This window comes from Papio anubis, chromosome 6 (genome assembly GCF_008728515.1).
Source record: "Papio anubis isolate 15944 chromosome 6, Panubis1.0, whole genome shotgun sequence".
NCBI lineage: Eukaryota > Metazoa > Chordata > Mammalia > Primates > Cercopithecidae > Papio > Papio anubis.
This window is the reverse complement of record NC_044981.1, coordinates 37,278,808-37,298,071: the sequence shown is the minus strand read 5'-3', so window position 1 is coordinate 37,298,071 and position 19,264 is coordinate 37,278,808. Positions and strand designations below refer to the sequence as shown.

At 38.1% G+C, this 19,264-nt stretch overlaps 1 protein-coding gene across 5 annotated transcripts in view; it reads right to left on the bottom strand.

Moving 5' to 3' along the window:
- The window catches only part of DNAH8 (dynein axonemal heavy chain 8), a 319,842-nt gene that overhangs the window by 102,342 nt on the left and 198,236 nt on the right, over nt 1–19,264 (bottom strand). For all 5 annotated transcript variants that reach the window (XM_031667069.1, XM_031667067.1, XM_031667072.1 and 2 more), the window contains 9 exons: nt 17,059–17,177; nt 14,710–14,813; nt 13,259–13,435; nt 11,200–11,367; nt 10,463–10,678; nt 6,750–6,887; nt 5,482–5,609; nt 4,497–4,668; nt 2,478–2,633 (listed from right to left, as the gene is read on the bottom strand). In XM_031667069.1, coding sequence (XP_031522929.1) covers nt 2,478–2,633; nt 4,497–4,668; nt 5,482–5,609; nt 6,750–6,887; nt 10,463–10,678; nt 11,200–11,367; nt 13,259–13,435; nt 14,710–14,813; nt 17,059–17,177 — 1,378 coding nt within the window. The remainder of the gene's footprint in view (nt 1–2,477; nt 2,634–4,496; nt 4,669–5,481; nt 5,610–6,749; nt 6,888–10,462; nt 10,679–11,199; nt 11,368–13,258; nt 13,436–14,709; nt 14,814–17,058; nt 17,178–19,264) is intronic.

Sequence of the window (19,264 nt, the reverse complement as noted above, 5' to 3'; positions counted from 1 at the left end):
AAGACGCAAGGAAGAACCCACTGGGACAACAGGTAATTAGGAGAACCGAATTAAATATGTATCTCTCAATTACTATGATAAAAAGAAGATATGAAATATAAAACTTAAATCAGCCTACTTTTGTCCTGTTTTGATTAAAAAGGAAATAACCAAAAAGAAATTCTGCACATGAAGGAAGTTGTTTCCCTGGATGAATAGCTTTCTTTATACAAATAATGTGCTGTAAAGACCTTCCTATAAGTTAATAAGGTAAAAGAACCTAAACAAAGAGCTTTGATGAACTTAATAAACAAGGTGAAGAAAAGCACCAGTAAGACTAAATTTGCTTATATCCTGCTTTATTTCTCAAGGGGTAAATTCTATTTTTGTGATTTCTTTCCCAAGTAAGGAGATAATTATCTTCAATCACCTTCAATGTCTTTTATAAACTTGAAATAATATTTTGGAATCCTAATTTCAGGTTTATTTCATTTGATTTTTCTTGTGAAACACTATATATGTGGTAACTACCACCAGAGCCTGGTTCACCTGCACAGAGACAGGTATTGGGTCTTTACAAGATGACCAGTGAATTCCTGATAGCGAGGCTTAGTAAATACACTTTCTTTCCACAAGTCAGAGCTGTAGGTCTTGGAGATGGCATTGAAGGTAGGCTTGGCAAACAAAGCTGCCAAGGTTGACCACAGCCCTGGGCATATAAACCATGCTTTGTGTTTCATTTGCATGTGTTTGTACATGTGCTTATCCACATAAGAAAATAATGTTGTCTGAGTAAAAAGAATACAATTCAGTCTATTTCCATCCCAGCAGTGGATGATTTTTAAAATAAGAAAGTGTCTCGGGCATATTTCTGTTCCTTCCGCAAGAAGGTTCCTGGGACTGGGTTGCATCAGAAAGGACATTAGTGAAGACTATCAGTGAATGTAATCCTGAAATGGAGAGATAAAGCTATGATCAGAAAAAAATAGCAGCATTCATGGCCAAGCGACACAGGAGCATGTACTGAGCTAAGGAGGTCCAGGCAAGGTTCCAAGAATAAGAGGAGCAGGGAGATTGAAAGCCAGCAGAGCCAAGGGGAATGGGGCCAGGCACAAGTTATAGTTGACCTGGCTGCAGAAACTAAGAAGTGTTCTAGTATACCACATTTGTGCACCCTTGAAAATGTGGCCCCTAAGAAGCTTCGTGGAAATGGACACTATTTCTTTTAACTCTTCTCTTCTATTTACATTGCCTGGACCATTCTAGGATTTCCCTGGGTTTTCTTAGTAAACATAGACTGATGTATTGTGTTCTGGAGTATTGAGGAGGTGGGGTATTTAGGTGTGCTTCCCAGCACTGGGCTGTATCCACTTGCATGAGAAGCACTGATCTCAGGAGGAAATCTTTCAGTATTTCACCACTAAATATGATGTTTGTTATGGCTTTTTGGAAAAAGAAACTCTTTACCTAATTAAGGAAGGTCCCTCCCAGTTTGCTGGAAATTTGATCATGAATGGGCATTGAATTTTACCAAGTGCTTTTTTTTTCATATTCATCAAGATGACCACATTATTTTCCTGGTTCTTTTTTTCTATAATGATGACACACTTTGATAAATTCACTTAAATTCAATAAATATCAGAATTTCTACTCAAAAAGAGCAGTGCAGAACATGTAAAGATGAATAAAACTTGGCCAACAATGAGTTCATGGTACAGCAGAAGTAAAAGATAAATGTGCAAAGAACAATAACTTAAGTCAGATTCTAAGTCCACAACAGAAGTGCAAACAAGACCTTGTGAGGATTCAGGACAGGCTATATTGTGCTGGGGACACAGAAAAGTCGTGATGGAGGTAGTGGTGGATGTGGACTTTGAAGAATGGCTGAGATTTTTATCTGGGATGTAAGTGGAGGGTGGAGAAAGACATTTTGGTTAGTAGAAATAGTATAAGCAAAAATATGGGGGCAGGAGGTTTAGAACTCTGGGAACAGTGTCTAGGAAACACTGAATATCCCACATCGGCAGTTGAATTAAAATATCAATAGTAACAGAATCCCTAAGGGTGTCAGGAATGTTGGAATCCTGCCCTTGTCTACCCCCGCCTGAAAATTAACACCTTATTAGATGCAAGCACCAAAGCCGGACTCAGTAAGCTATGTAGTACCCAGAGCCTGAGCAAGGTTGGCATGAATGGTCTTGAACTAAGGGATCACAATATTCTATTTGCCACTCTCCTATAGGACCAAACCCAAGGCCCAGAACAAAAGCCACATTCAATATTAGCAAAAGCAATGGAGTCAGGGAAATGTATAAGGAGAGTACAAAAGAGAGAAAAGAATCAGAGCTGTTGCCCCAAATTGCTATTACAAAACTCAAGAGTGTGAATTAGCAAACATTTGTCATGGAGATGACAACTTTATGACTGCAGATTCAATTGAAATTTTGAAAAGTTTCATGATTTCAAGATTATTTTCCCCTGCACCAAATGCTACATACCTGCAAATCATTTTCTTTTTCCTTTGATTTAATCCAAGTTTTGCCTTGAGTTTGTGGGTCTATGAGGAGTGGGTATCTGGTGGCCTTTGTCACAATAATGCCATTCTGAATTGAGAGATCATCTCCTGGTAATCCCTGTAGCCCCCACTCACCAATCTGAACAACAGGAAATGGATATCACCATTCAAAGGAGAACAGGAATGCCCTCATTAGTAATTAAAAGTACCATAAAGTAAAATAATTTAAAATATGGACATTATTTTCCTTCGAGACTAAGAAACTTGTACTTCTAAAAAAGCAAACTTGTAAATGTGAACCAAATAACATTCACATAAAAAAAAAAAACAAATTTATAATCTAATGAATCCCTTCTTTAATCACCCAAAACAAGGTTTATCCTTTTGCATTGTATTTTCATACTTAGGGGAATCATAGTAAGTTGACTGCATATTGAACCTGATTTGAGGTTAATGGAGACAGTGAATATAATGAGATGTCAGAGAAGAAGATAAGTCCCAAGCAATTAGCCCCTGATAGCTTCCCCTTCCGGCCCTTTGGTTCTGCCCGCATGATGTACGGGTGATTGCATAGCTGGAGATAAATTAGATGAGTTATTATATTACCAGGAGCTCATCAATGACACTTTTGTGAATATTTCCTTCTCCAAATTTAGAGCAGATTGCCAGCCTCCCGCCACGTGATCAATAAAATCACCAAGTCAGGCGCAGTGGTTCATGCCTATAATCCCAGCATTTTGGGAGGCTGGGAGGGTCACTTGAGCCCAGGAATTTCAGGCTGCAGTGAACCATGATCACACCACTGCACTTCAGTCTGGGCTACAGAGCAAGACTTTGGCTCTAAAAAAATAAAATAAAATAAAATAATCAGAGATCCAATGAGCCAACCAACCTCCACCTTTGTTAAATTATCCCAGGACCCCCAAAGGCCATAATTAATAAAGAATATTCTGGCCCATGTTGCTTCACCAGTGCCCAATGCATCTACAACACATAATCTATTCCCTGTAAGGGTGAATTCAACAATGTTTGAATTGGAAAAGATTAGTTTTTAACTTTTAAATACAGATAACATGAAATTAATAGCTTGGCATCCCCTAAGGAAACAGCAACTGGAGAGCAGATTTGCAAATCAGAAAAGCAACTCATGAATACAAATTGCCTGGAAAGCATTTATTACCACAGAAGCTCTGCAAGATATACTGGAAATTGACAGTGGCATCAGATTCCCAGCAAGGAAGGTTAGTTAGAAAGGCCTTGCTATTACTTAGGGTCACCAGAACACGCTATTGTGTTATGTTATTAGACACTAAAAAAGATAGCAAATAAGGAAAATAAGGTTAATACCAGCACAGATCATGCCTACATTTGCCTAAAATGTTTGAAAGAGAGTATGACTTCACAGCAGTGGTGTAAATAATGAAGAGGTATAAGAAGGGCCCAGTATTAGCAAGCCTATATCTCTCAAATGATCTTTTAGTTCACAGCAATGCAATTGGTCTTAATTTGGAAGCAAGATTACTTAAAACACCAAGAAACGTTTATACCACAAAGAAAATTATTTAAAAAAAAACTCTTAAGCACTTTCAAATCAATCTTTCTAGTTAAAGAAAAAGTTTAATGAACCTGGGTTTCCTCTTTTTTTTTTTTTTTTTTTTTTTGAGATGGAGTTTCTCTCTTGTTGCCCAGGCTGGAGTGCAATGGCGTGATCTCGGAACCTCTGCCTCCCCGGTTACAGTGATTCTCCTGCCTCAGCCTCCTGAGTAGCTGGGATTACAGGCACGCGCCATCACGCCCAGCTCACTTTTGTATTTTTAGTAGAGACGGGGTTTCACCATGTTGGTCAGGCTGGTCTTGAACTCCTGACCTCATGATCTGCCCTCCTCGGCCTCCCAAAGTGCTGGGATTACAGGCGTGAGACACTGCACGCAGCCGGGTTTCTTAGTAAGTAAGAAATAAAGTGAGATTGAAATTCAAATAATATTGGGAAAGTAAAACTTACGGTTGGAGGATCCACCAACATTGAAATAAGATTCAGGTTTTCTGTGAAAGGAATTCTCCGTGCTCTCAACTCCATTTCCCATTGATCTTTAAGCAAATAGTTCCTAAATATCTGATTGAAAGGACCAAGGTAGGAAAGGAATCCCGTGCACAGCAGAATATCACCTACAAGTCTGTGAAGAAAAAACACACAGCCCCCTCCCCAAAGTGAGTCACCTGACATGTTTTAAGCTCTTTCACTAAGTTGTTTGAGAGGTCACAGTTTTGCTCTGTTACTGGGGGAAATCCTTCTTTGCCCCTGCTTAATGCTTGGTAGCCAGGCATGGAAAAGACCATGCAAAGTGGAGCCCAAAACCCAAAAGTGGGTGGGAGTAGCCACATGTGGGGTGGTCAGGAAGCAAGAAAGAAGGCTTCCTCCCAAAGCCTACAGGTCGTGAGCCTTGGTACTGTGCGGAAAGCATCTTCCCCCATCCTGTCCCTTGGTCTTGTTCAGATTTCAATCTTGTGTTAAGCCATGTTTTCTTTCCCCTCCCTTTTTATTTATTTGTTTGTTTGTTTGTTTATTGCCATCTTCTTGCTCCTCTCTCGTTGCACTCTCTTTTAAGTTTTCTAAGGACACCAATTGACACCAGCAAAAGACAGCCTTGCATTTACAACAAACCATTGATCCACACTTCCAAAATCATTGAGGTGAAGCATAGAGAACTGGAGTGAGCATCTAGATGGCCCTGGCAAATCCAAATAATATCAAAAGCACTCTCATACTGAACCACAGCTGAGATGTAAAATATTTCACAAAATCTTCTTCATCCTCTATAGTATTTCACCTAGAGTGTGTGATTTAAGTTGTAAGCACTGTCATAGATGACAGGATTCAGACATGAACACATGGAAATGAAGGAGAAAAGCATTTCACCGTGGAAATGGACTTTATGTTCTCTAATGTCACAAAGAAAGAGTGACTGTGAAGAGACCCAGATTCGCACCTATTAATCTGAGCTTTGAATTCTTTACTTTGCTGGGTCCATCGGATTTTTTCTCCACTCAGCCCATCGATGAGAGTGGAGGCGGCCTGCATCTTTTTCCGGCACATATCAGCATCATTAAGCAAATCCTGCAGCCATAATGGAAGAATGTCTCAAAAACACTCTTCTAAGTGCTTAACACAAACATCCATTATATTCACACATAAAAATACACGAGGGAATTTCTTAATTTGCAAAATAATATAACCTAAAAATACAGTGTGCATGAAACTTCACATATTAAATTTTGATCATTCATAATAATAGTGATTTTACCTTACGAAATTTCAAGGAAAGCAATTTTGTAAGACAGAATCCAAATCACATAATTTATCTTTTAATCAGATAAATTAAAATAGTATTTCTATTGAACATTTTCAAAACAGAATCAAATCAATAAGATTTGCCCTTTCGACGTCTTGGATGCAGTAATAATCCTGAGTTCTTTGCCATTTACAAAGTATTTTCTCCTGGAAAAATCCCAGACAACAGTAGCATGAAGCAGCTGGCTTGGACCAACTCATAAGAGCCAACTGTTAAATTTTTAGAGTATTTGTGAGCTGGTGCTAAACACAGCCTTTATTAAAAATTAAACTATGTAAGCTTACAATTAAAAAATTATATTAAAAGCAAAAGTAATAAATAACAAAAGCTTACTTCCTAATCATTTAAATGTTAATATTATCTATGCTCTTGACGTTAAGGCTGTTGTATCTGGATGGTGGAAATAGTATGCAATGGTGTACTGCCATGCACCTTTTCCCAAATCTGTGCTCAGGGACGTTACATTGGTAGTTTAGAATTGCCAGTGATGGGAGTATTTCCACCACAGAAATCAGCAAATATTACAAATCTGGGCTTTCCTGTCCCCGCACGGCACACTAGACTGTTAAACATTTACTAGACCACCATTGCTTACATCCTATCCCAAGAGGTCATATCAGGATCCCCATTTTACAAACAGAGCTAGGTAGATTGCCCCAAACCACACAATTAACAAATGTCTGAGCTGCATCTCAAACCCAGTTTTCTAACCCTGAAATCAGTGATGGTACAGCTTGATCAGTGAAAACACACACAAAAAAATTTTGAGCACCAAAGATCCAAAACAGATAGGCATGCTGGCCAGTATTTTGTCATCACAACCATTTGCCTGACTTCCAAATACAGCATGCTCTTGTATAAAGTTTCAGTACACCATTTTGGGGATTTTGTATATTTAATCTCACCATTTTCTCATTCATTGCTGCATCAAATTTTGCCTGTACTTTATCCAGCTCAGCTTGCTTCTCATCCAGCAGGGCTTGTGCCTTCCCTAACTCAGCATTAGCAACTGCTAACCGGCCTTCCTGCTTGGCCAGGTTGGCCTGAAAAGAAGACATGGTTAGTGTATTAGCTGCACAAAACAGTCATGATTGTAATTGGTAGATAACACAAATCACATAATTTCTGCACTACATGGGACTTTCGAGCTCATCTGTTTCAGTGTCTTCGGCTGGGAAAGCAAAGAGTCTTGGAGGGTATTTCATTACTTTTAAATTTTTAATTACTGGCCAGGTACGGTGGCTCATGCCTGTAATCCCAGAACTTTGGGAGGCTGAAGATCACTTGAGCCCAGTTCAAGACCAGCCTGGGCAAAACAGGGAGATCTTGTTTCCACAGAAAAATAGAAAAATTAGCTGGGTATGGTGGCATGCACCTGTAGTCCAAGCTACTCTGGAGGCTGAAGCAGGAGGATCGCTTGGGCCCCGGAGGTCAAGGCTGCAGTGACCTGTGATCGCAACACTGCACTCTAGCCTGGGTGACAGAGTGAGACCCTGTCTCAAAAAAAATTTTTTTTAATTATTAATGTTTAATAAGAAAACATGGAAAATGCAGCAATGTATAGGAAGGAGAACAAAAGTTACCCCGATTTTACTCAGACATAACCTGTGAGTGTTGTGTTAGGAAGTTGGTAATTGGCATTTTGATTTTTTTTATTTCATTTCGTTTTATGAAGGTCCCAAGTCCATCATGAACATTAGTTATGTGACTGCATGATATTCTACACGTTGGATGTATCATAATTAACCTTTTTCCTACTCGTATACACTTCTCCACCCCCCATTTTTAGTTATTACAAATAATGTTGTGAGTATTGGATATGAAACATATCAAAGATTCTGCAAGTTAAATTACTGTAACAGTAGTTTTTCACATTTTTCTAAGTCCTACAATGCGGTAATGATCTGCTTCTTGTAAATTTAAAATAATCAGTAAAGTAATCTAGGCCCAAAGCCTTCTGGGGTAGAAGTTCTTTGATACCTTTCTTATTTTTGTTCTCAATGTTTGTTTGAATTTAGCTCCTTTTCCCATAACATTTTTATTTCATTTAGATTTTCTACTATATTGACATACAACTATGCAATATTTGTAGCCTGGCACAGTGGCTCACACCTATAATCCTAGCAGTTTGGGAGGCTGAGGGAGGAGGATTGCTTAATCCCAGGAATTCGAGGCTACAGTAAGCTATGATTGCACCACTGCACTCCAGCCTGGGGGCCAGAACGAAACTCTGTCTCTTAAAAAAAAATTGCTTTATAATTACTTGAATCTTCACATCTAGAATTATGAGGATTTATCTTTCTATTTTCATTTGTTTTTATTTTCTTCTTGATTAGATTTTCCTGGAAGATTTCTTACAGTTTTGTTTTTGTAAAGCATAGGTTCTTAGATTTGCTCATTAATGCCGGCCGGGAGTGGTGGCTCACACCTGTAATCCCAAAATGAATGGCCGGGCGGGGCACGGTGGCTCACGCCTGTAATCCCAGCACTTTGGGAGGCCGAGGCGGGCGGATCACGAGGTCAGGAGATCGAGACCATCCTGGCTAACACGGTGAAATCCCGTCTCTACTAAAAATACAAAAAAATTAGCTGGGTATGGTGGCGGGCGCCTGCAGTCCCAGCTACTTGGGAGGCTGAGGCAGGAGAATGGTGTGAACCTGGGAGGCGGAGCTTGCAGTGAGCCGAGATCACACCACTGCACTCCAGCCTGGACGATAGAGCAAGATACAGTCTCAAAAAAAAAAAAGATTTGCTCATTAATTCTGCTGCTTTTCTCTTCTCTAATTTTTAATGTTATTTTTATTGGCTCTATTCTGCTTTCCTTAAATTTCGTGTGTATGTATGCTTATGAGTGAGTATATACTTTAACTCTTAAGTGGAATGTTTAGTTTCTTTGATGCATGTAAGGGCTAAGAATGTACCATTTTGGCCATATCACAGAAGCTTTGGTAACTCACTTATTTTCATTATGTCCTAATTAGGAATGACTGACTTCATTTTAATGTAAACTTTCCAGTATTATTGCTTATAATTAGAGAATGAGACCCCAGGATTTTTTGCTTTCAGGAATTTAATCGAGGTCCTCTTTTACCATCGAATATAATTAATTCTTATAAATGTTTCTTGTACTCTAGAAATAATTTCATATTCTTTATTTATATTGGAGAAAGTTCAAAGTAGTTATTCAACCTGAAAAATAATATCATGTAAAATTTCTATATAATTACTAATTTATGCCTACTCAGGATTGCCTCTATAATTTACAGGGCCCAGTGCAAAATGAAAAATGTGGGGCCCCTTGTTAAAAAAAATTATTAAGAATCTGAAGACGGCAACAGCAGAGCATTAACACAAGGCCCTGTGTGCACACCCAAGAAGCTGGCCCTATGCCTACCAGGGGTAGCCGCAATCTCAAATTACAATATTATTTTTGTTAATTTGATAGCATGTGCCACAATCTCAAATTACAGTATTATATTTGTTAATTTCCACTGAAAATACTAATGGATTTGCTTTCTATGATTTGATGCTATTTTATTTATTGCATAACACATTATTTTAATTGTCTTCACTATGGATCATCATTTTTATCAACAAAGAATAGCTCTTTTCTGATGTGTGTGTGTTTTGATTTTTCTTGAATTCTACATTTATTGTAAGATTTCTCCCTTGGTATCTTTTTGTTGGGGTGTGTTTTTTTCATATTTTTCCTATCATTTCTCTTTGTTGAAACTTTTTATTTTAAATTGATTTTCTATTTTTCTCGAAGTTCCTCATGCACAGGTTTTAAAGAGGCAGCCATTTCTCTAAAGCTTATTATGAAAAACAGTAACCCCCTGTCCACTGACTCATCATTATCCATTCCACAGAGCTGTCCACTGACTCATCATTATCCATTCCACAGAGCAACCACTTACAATACTTTCAGCTTTGTGGGGGTGGGGGATTGAGACAGGGCCCTGGAGGCAGTGTGTATCTGACTGACACATTTCACGAATCCTTGCACTCCTAAGAATCTCTTTCTGTTCCCTCATACATGAAGACCAGCTTTGCCCATTATTGAGTGCTTGGACCCCAGCATTTTCCTCCTCAAAACACTGCATATGTGTTTCCATTATCTTCTAGTATTTAGGGTTATGGGAAATCTGCAACATCTTGATTTGTCTTTTGTGAACAACCTTTTAGGTTTTGTTTGCTTCTTAGATTGCATTTAAGGTTCTCCTCCTGTCTTGGAAATTTAAAACATTTCTAGTGTCAAGTCTAATTTTTATAAGTTTTGTTTGAAATACAGTCATCAAATTCAACCTCCAAACCTAATCTCCAAACTTCAAAGAAACGGCAAGTTTTTCTTCTTATGACAGCTTGATTATTATTCCCAAGAAACTCATTTCCTGTGTAAGTTAACACATTGGTTTCAGTCACTTGCCTGCATTGTCAAGAAGCATGTAACAGATATAAAAAGAAGGAGAAACTTTGAGAGGACACAGAGAAAAAAGACAAATTTGGTAACAGGGACATCTACCTTTATCTAAACTACGCATTTTCTTTTAATAGCAGTAATACTGATAATTGATTTTATGAAACATTGATTTACTGGGAGAAGGAAGGAAACTTTTACCTTCAGAGGCAACACTTCTCTATTGATGCCATAAAATATTGCCATAGCAAGTGTCCAAGACAGGAGACCAGCCACATTCCCACAGACTTTTTTGGCACTTTCAAAAGTATAATCATCCATATTAAAATATGGCTGTAGTAGCTCAACAGTCTCTTCATTTATAGTGTCCTTAGGGAACTGCTGAAGGTTCCACAGGAATCCTGTTGCACTCATCAACTGAAAAATAGTATTATAACCTGTAAGTTATGGAAGAAAATAAATACTTTCTTCCTGAGTTAATATGTACTTCTAAACTGAATTTTCTCAAAGAAGTAACAGTTGATTTGCTCTAAATACACAAATTGAGACTATTGGCAGTAGCCAACCTAAATCTGTAAATCACAAATTGTCTTCTGGATTCCACGTGGAAAGAGTAAAGAAGAAAAGCTATGTAAGTTTTCTTTCTGGTAAGTGCATCTGAATGCCACCAACCACACAAGCCCCGTTTTGAAGATTGGGCTGGGTTGACACCAAGGCTGTGCCAATACTAGCCACCAGTTCTGGACAGATGTGATAAAAAGAAGGCATTCAGCTTTAAATCTATCCCCCTTTACATTTTACGTGATGCAGTTTAAGATAAACTTTTCAATACACAATGATCAATTATTGTCTGCCAGTTTGTCTGGACTATATTGAGTGTCCCGGGCTGAGGATGCCTGATGCAGCTCATAGGATTGACAAAGATAGACTTGACTTACCTTTAATGACTCTCCCCATGATGGCTTGCAGCAAGGTTTTTCTGGATCCATAGTAACAGGGTCAATTTTCTTTTGAAATAGTAACAGAACACAGTCCATGATTCTCATAATAAGATGTGGTGGTTTTGCAAGTTTCCTGACTGTGGCAATATCATTTGGCTTGATAGTCTATATTTGGGATTAGGGATCAATATTTTGTCTGTTGAGTGGTATTAATAGCTACACAGAAATCTAATACTTTTAAATAATTAAGATAGAAAACTTTAAAGCATATTTTCTCTCCAGTTCCAAGATTTTTGCTTAGTGGCTCTTTCATTGTTATTTTGGTATTTCTGTTTGTTTATTTGTATGTATTCTTTTTTTCCCTTTTGCTCCCAATGAATTGGTTTAAAATATCACTACCAGGCATTGCCATCACAGACCTCTGTTAATAAGTCCCATTGATATGTAACACTTAGATAACTTGCATCTTCAAAGCACAGGGTCTATATTAGCTGTGGATATTAAGAGAGGATACAAAGCCCTGAATATCAGAAACCTCACCTTCAGCCTTCATTTTGAGGGCTTCCCTGTCTATGGCAGGGGGAGGAATTAGAAGGAGACAAGAGAAGTTACTGTAATATATGGCTCATAAAAATATTTTTGAAAAGTTCTATCCATTGGCTGGGTTTGGATTAAGACATTGCCTGACCATCAAGGCAAGAACTGGGAGACCATATGATCAATAACATGTTCTAAGACTCCTTTGGTTCGGTGATCTCTCCCTTTTGTACATTATAGTAAGACCCATAAAGGAAGTAGGGGTGCAGAACGTGTCCTGGTCATTGTTAACATTTTATTAAATTATTATCATAGATTTATTTATTCATTTAACAATTGTAGGCATTCTCCCATATAAAACAAAACAAACAAAAATAGTCTTGTCCTCATAACCTCCTGAAAAATGGCAAAGAAAATACAATTAACCTACATAAGGATTTCTGCCATGACAGAAGCATGTGAGTGACAGGAAAACAAAGGAAGGCCTTGAAGAAGAACTGAAAACTTTCTAGGAGGAGTGAGGTCTGGGCCCAGATTTGAAGATTGACTCTAATTAGGCAATGAAAGTTAGGAAAAGCATTCCCGGCAGAGGTGGAGGCACGTTTAAAGGTAACAGACCCTGACTATTCTTTCAGAATCCTATACATTTTTCTGTATGACTGGATCGCATTGTGTGTAGGGACAAAATGACAAGATATACAAGTTCAAGAGATAGACAGGAGCCAGGTCATCAGCAGGAACAGAAGCACTAATATTTATTGAGCACTTTCTATGTACCTAGCATTTTGTATTAATTACTTTTAATGCTCGCATTGATTCTTTAAGGATCAATGAGATATAATCCCCACAGATACCCAAGAAAGTAAATTTACTCCAGATCATATATACGTACATACATACATATATGTGTGTGTATTAGCAGTGTGTATGTATATACACGTGTGTATATAAGTGTGTATATATCCATATATATGTACGTGTGTGTATATGTACATACGTGTATGTATATACACGTGTGTATATAACCATATATGTGCATGTGTATATATATGTGTGTGTGTGTGTATTATACATAGAGGTTGAATGCAGGTCTGCCTGCCTCCAAAGCTGTGTACCTGTTGCCTCACAGCTGTGAATGCCTAGCTCAGGACTTTATCCTAAGAGCAGTGGGAACCACAGGAAGATTTTAAAAGGGGGCATGACATAATCTGGAAGGGATGGTGGAGAAACTGAGCAGGCTCTCTGTGTAATCTGAATTTCTCATAGTTTAGGCCACTAACCACTAGCATTATTTCTCAGTTCTCGTGGAAGGCCAATTTGTGGGATGAAAATAATACAAAAGGTGAGGACTTTAAAAAAATTAAAACTTAGAAAACTGAATTGACACATTTGTTTCCAGACTCAGAGATTATCAATCACATTAAGAACTCAATTCAGTTTTCTGATGAGTTAATTTCATGTAATGAAACATGATGCCTTCTAGGACTTGTGTTGGAAGGGGTGACAATGCACTGCTCACATTCAGGGCTGCTTCTGCTTCTTCCAATGCAGGTTTAGCTGCTTCGAGCTTGCTTTCAGCTTTTACTTTTTCACTATCAATTTCATCCACAATTTTTTGGGCTTTGTCTTTTACCTCCTGTACTTCATTTTTAATTTTGGCTGAAGCCTGAGCGCTTACTGTGACTTCTGCTAATACCTGTTAAGTTGAGCAAACACATGAAAGCAAATAGAAACCTTTCAAGCAAAATTTATAGATTTGAAGAGTGAGCAAATATTTATTCAACAAAATATAAAACACAAATAAGAACAAATTTATTTCCTATCTAAATTGTCTATATTTTAAGGTGTATTAAAGTAAATTCCTTTGAGCAGTTCCTCGCAGTTTTCCATTTTCTAAGCTTTCCTTAGGCTTAGAATACATATAAATAAATATTTAAAGCTTTCAGAAGAAATAGTATTTTCACTCTACAAATTTCTAGAAAATTAAAACAATTCAAGAAAGTATCACAGAATAAGGGCAAAAACCCCTAGTAAGCCTTGTATAATAACAATAGAAGTAGCTAATGTTTACTGAGTGCTTATCACATATGCCAGGACTATGCGTAAGTGCCTCCCCTATGTTAGTTCACTCATTTCAGTAACTGGCGAGGATCAAGACTGAAGTATTTATTCTTAACTGACTCTTGGTGACTGGAAGCTGAAAATCTGAGACTAGAAGGCTGTATAATAGATTTTAAAAAGGCAGCACATAGGCCGGGCAGCATGGCTCACGTCTGTAATCCCAGCACTTTGGGAGGCCGACGTAGGCGGATCACAAAGTCAAGAAATCAAGACCATCCTGGCCAACATGGTGAAACCCCGTCTCTACTAAAAACACAAAAATGAGGCAGGAAAATCGCTCGAACCCAGGAGGTGGAGGTTGCAGTGGGCTGAGATTGTGCCACTGCACTCCAGCCTGGACAACAGAGCAAGACTCCATCTCAAAAAAAAAAGAGAGAGAAAAAGCAGCACACACATATACCTATCTCCTTGAAAGGAGTATGGATTTTTCCACTTTCTTTTTTTTTAAAAAAAAGAAACTCCACCAACTCTTCCTCTTTATTCTTTGCCCTCCTTGACACATATAAGTGAGATTTGGACCATCCCAGAAACCTGGAACATACAGGGACCTTAAACAGAAGACCAAATATAACTCATAGTCAAGCAGAAATTTCATAAACTGATGAAACAGAATAAGAGAGAGAGACAGAGTGAGAGAAGAAATAATAGTCTTAGGCCAAGTAGCAACATTAATAGTTCAGATATACGCTGGTATAAGTTAAACAAAAATGTCTAAGTCTTTGTGAACACTATCTTACCAGGAATTGTCCATAGATTTATACCCTGCTTGTTCTTTAATACCATTTTAAAATAATGCATTTTAATATGGAAAAATATTCCTCATCAGTGATAAAATAAATGCAAACTCACTTCATCTGCTTTTACGGAAGCCACTGCCAACTCCTTCTCCTTGACTGCAAGATCCTGAGACAGTTTAGCAACAGATTCACTTGCCTCCATTAGTTTATCAAGACCTTTACAAATACACACATATATACTTTTGCTGAGTATAGGTATATGCCTTCATCAAATATTTATTTAATATTTACTATTTATAAGGCACTGTACATGTAATATAACAAACACAAAATTGTATTTGTAGACAAAAGCTTTAAAAATATACATATCTTAAGAGCAACAATATTGACCATATTTCTGAGTTTCAACAGGAAGGCAAAGAAAACAGCTCTGACCGAAGAATATCACATAGCTACATTTAAGGGAAGGTCACAATGTCCTATTGAATAAGATTAGTTTAGCCAAGATACTTATTTGACAAATTTATACTCTCTTTGGCTTTGTAAACAGTTTTTGCTATCATTTTTTGCCTTTGAATCATATTGCAGCTGAGGTGGCAAATGAGATAGAAAATATATTAACATTTTTGTGGTTCTCTTTGCTATAACTATGAAAATTTATGTAACAGAGTTTGCAACTTTTAGCACTGTAGAGAAAAAGAACTGGTTAACTGAATGGCTTATATTCCAATGGGTTCTAGGTAGTGGGATGTTGGTAAATATTTAAATCTGGGTCACTGGGAGAAGGGGAAGCCCTCATTTTATATTGTCCAATTTCTGTAGTGTAAACACTCTCACCAAGGCTGATTTCAAGCTACCAAAAGATTCTCCGTACCACACTGTTATGTAATATTCCTACCACACAGACAGAAGTAAATAATCTCAAGAACATTAATATAAGAAAATAGAGTAGGCTGGGCGTGGTAGCTCACCCCTGTAATCCCAGCACTTTGGGAGGCCGAGGCGGGTGGATCACCTGAGGTCAGTTCGAAACCAGCCTGGCCAACATGGCAAAACCCTGTCTCTATTAAAAATACAAAATAAGCTGGGCATGGTGGTGCATGCCTGTAATCCCAGCTACTTGGGAGGCTGAAGCAGGAGAATCACTTGAACCTGGGAGGCAGAGGTTGCAGTGAACAGAGATCACGCCATTGCACTCCAGCCTGGGCAACAGAGCAAGACTGTCTCCAAGGAAAAAAAAAAAGAGTAAAACTAAGAAGGGATGAGTTTGAGCATTTATTGCCTTTATTTTAAATCCAATTTGTTTAATCGTAAGTATACATGAGCTAATTTTTAATAAAAGTTCTTTTTAACAAGCAGATCACAAAATTCCTAAAAATTTAATATTGTGCTCTCAAAAGCCACTATGAGTTGGCTTCAGCACACTACTGATCTAAAGCATCATATAGGAAAGCTGCAAAAAGATGAATCATGAGAAAACCGCAGAAGAAGTCTTTTCACAGTCTTCTCTCATCGCTGACTTCACAGACCTTGGCGCTCAGTTATGCTACGTGACCGAGTGGTTTTTGTTTTGTTTTTTTCTTGAGACAGGGTCCCACTCTGTCACCTAGGCTGGAGTGTAGTGGTGCAGTCTCAGCTCACTGCAGCCTTGACTTCCTGGGCTCAAGTGATCCTCCCACCTCAGCCTCCCAAGTAGCTGGGTGTACAGGCATGCGCCACCACGATGCCTGACTAATTTTTATATTTTTGTAGAGACAGGGTTTCACCATGTTGCCCAGGCTGCTCTAGAACTCCTGGGCTCAAGTGATCTGCTTGCCTATGGCCTCTCAAAGTGCTGGAATTAGAGGCGAGAGCCACCACACCCAGCCCCTCAAGTTTTATTTAGAACTTGAAAAATAAGAACTAAGGTGCTTTAGATTGTTTGGGCCACATGCTTTCTGGACATGTAATCTGTTCCAATGTTTACTTTTGCTAGTTATACTACATATACCAGACACTTGGAAACTCTTGCTTAGGTACACAATCTCTTTTTGTTTTTATTTGTTTTTGTTTCTATTTTGCCTTTTTCTTTATTAGAAATGTAGGGAACATTAACATGGCAATGTTTATACAAATCAAGGCAAATCAAAGTGAAACCAAAAACTGAAATTGTTGTTCATTCCCAAACGCTGGCTTGTCCCCATCTGCCAGCAATGGCTCAGTGACTCAGCACAGGGGACCCAGAGTTGAAAGAGCCAGGAGAAATGGTTCTACAGAGAAAATGGGCCACTTCTGTTTAGACTTTCTTCTGTTCAGAGTTTCCTGACAGGCCAAAAAACCCTTAAGGGCATCCTTTAAAATTGTCTACTACTAACAAAGTGAGTATTTCATTTTCAAACAAAATGTCCACCAAACAAAATATTGAGATCCCTATCAAACAAACCCTATTCCATTCCATCCCATTCCATTCCATTCCCCTTACCAATATTCATACGTTCAGCTTGTTCATTAATGAATTTCACCTTTTCAGCATAAATGTTTTTATAACCATTTATAAATGAGAGGTACGATTTGGGAGTCACATGTGCTCTTCGGCGGTATCTGAAAGCAGAACGTTAAAAGGAACATTTCAATCACTGTGGGTACACCCATAAAATGACACCTTTCCCAAGGGAAATCAGTGTGATCCTGTAGAGTGATTCACTAGCAGGAAGACAGGATTTGAGCATGGTTTCCCAGAGGTGAAGTGGAAAGAGGACTAAATCTGTCTGATGTTTTGACCCTGAGAGGGTCTTTGACTTCACCCTTAACTCCAACTCTGTTTCCTCATCTGGAAAACTGAGAAAAGAACGTCTGCTCTACTTCTCCCAGAATTTTGTGAAGATCAAATCGCATATATGAACACCCTATGTGAAAGTTGGTGTCAACAGTGCAAAACTTTAAGGTTCTGGACAAACATTAGGGATAAGTGGTTGAAATGAATTTGTGGTGTGATCCATTTTCATTCAAGTGATATTTGCTACAGTCTCTTCACTGCTGGATCAGCTGGGTGGGTTTACAGAAGCAAAAACCAATGTCTCCCCAGTTCACTGGATTGGCCTTGAAATCAAGGCAACCGTACTTGATCCAAATGTCCACTTTATTGTGGGCTTTTTTATTGTGGGCTTTATTACAAAAGGTATAATTTTATACAGAAGAAGCTCAAGTGAAAAAAGAGCTCTTCATGTACTATAAAATTATTTAACCTTTTATATTAATTTAAACTTTTGTAGTTTTGAAGATTTTTAATGTTTTTAAGGTTTTTTTAAAGATCTCGGGCATATATGTGACTATCATTAAAGTGTTATAAAAATATTACATTCACAATAAAGTTCAACAACCTAAGAACATATAAAAAAATTGAAAAATATACCCAAATTTTCAAAGGAAAAAAACAGATTTTTGTAGCTGCACAAAGGTAAAAGTTTATCTCCACAGATGACATTAGCAGGAGGAGTTCAAATAGAAAGAAAATCTTCTTAACAGTAAGAATTAATACACACTGGCTGGGTGCGGTGGCTCAAGCCTGTAATCCCAGCATTTTGGGAGGCCGAGACGGGTGGATCACGAGGTCAGGAAATCGAGACCATCCTGGCTAACACGGTGAAACCCCATCTCTACTAAAAAACACAAAAAAAACAGCAGGGAGAGGTGGCGGGCGCCTGTAGTCCCAGATACTCGGGAGGCTGAGGCAGGAGAATGGCGTAAACCCAGGAGCCGGAGCTTGCAGTGAGCTGAGATCTGGCCACTGCACTCCAGCCTGGGCGACAGAGCGAGACTTCGTCTCAAAAAAAAAAAAAAAAAAGAAAGAAAAGAATTAATACACACTGATTCGCCAAGAGAATTTGGGAGATATTATCTGGAATTATTTAAAAGGGTGGTCTGGGAATGGTTTTAAGTAAAGAAAAAGGTATGGAATACACAAACTTTTGTGAAGCAGGAACCTCAAAGAACAGGAATTTCAAAGCAGGAATTTCAAAGAACGGGCATGGAACTTCTCACCAACCTGTTGATAGCAAAGTCAACAAACATGAGAAACACAGAGCGGTTATAAGTCAGCCAGAGAGAATCAATGAGAGTGTTACCCGAACTCTCTATGCAGAAAAACAGGCATAGCCTTTCTGGGGATCCATGCTGGCCCATTTGTCAGTCTTATACAGTGACTGTCATGCTTTGTGGGGAAAAAAGCTGTGTTTTTGCATAGTTGATACCAGCTTTCACATAATGAACATGTCATTGCTGCTTTTAGTGAGTGGTTTTCCCACAGTCAGTTAATATTTTGTTTCATAGTTATCTGGCATAGAAACATTGGTAAGACTGAGTAATGCAAACAGAAATTCTAAATACTCCCTCAGCATAAGGCAATAAAGAAACATTAGAAACTGTGTACTTCTTTCATCAAAATAAATAATGCATTTGAATAAGAAACTAATTTTAAACAGTGGTGATGAATTAGCTAAGTCATTTTCAAAACAAAATTAAGCAGATGAAATAAAGCAATTCATTAAGTATCTGTTACTTTGAGGTTTGGAGGATAAAAAGGTATTTAAGTGTGGACACTAGTCCGTTTTTAAATCTTGTTTACTTGCCATCTCTTCATACATAATCACTAGAAAATCAAAGGAAGAAAGATCTAAAAATGCAGCTAG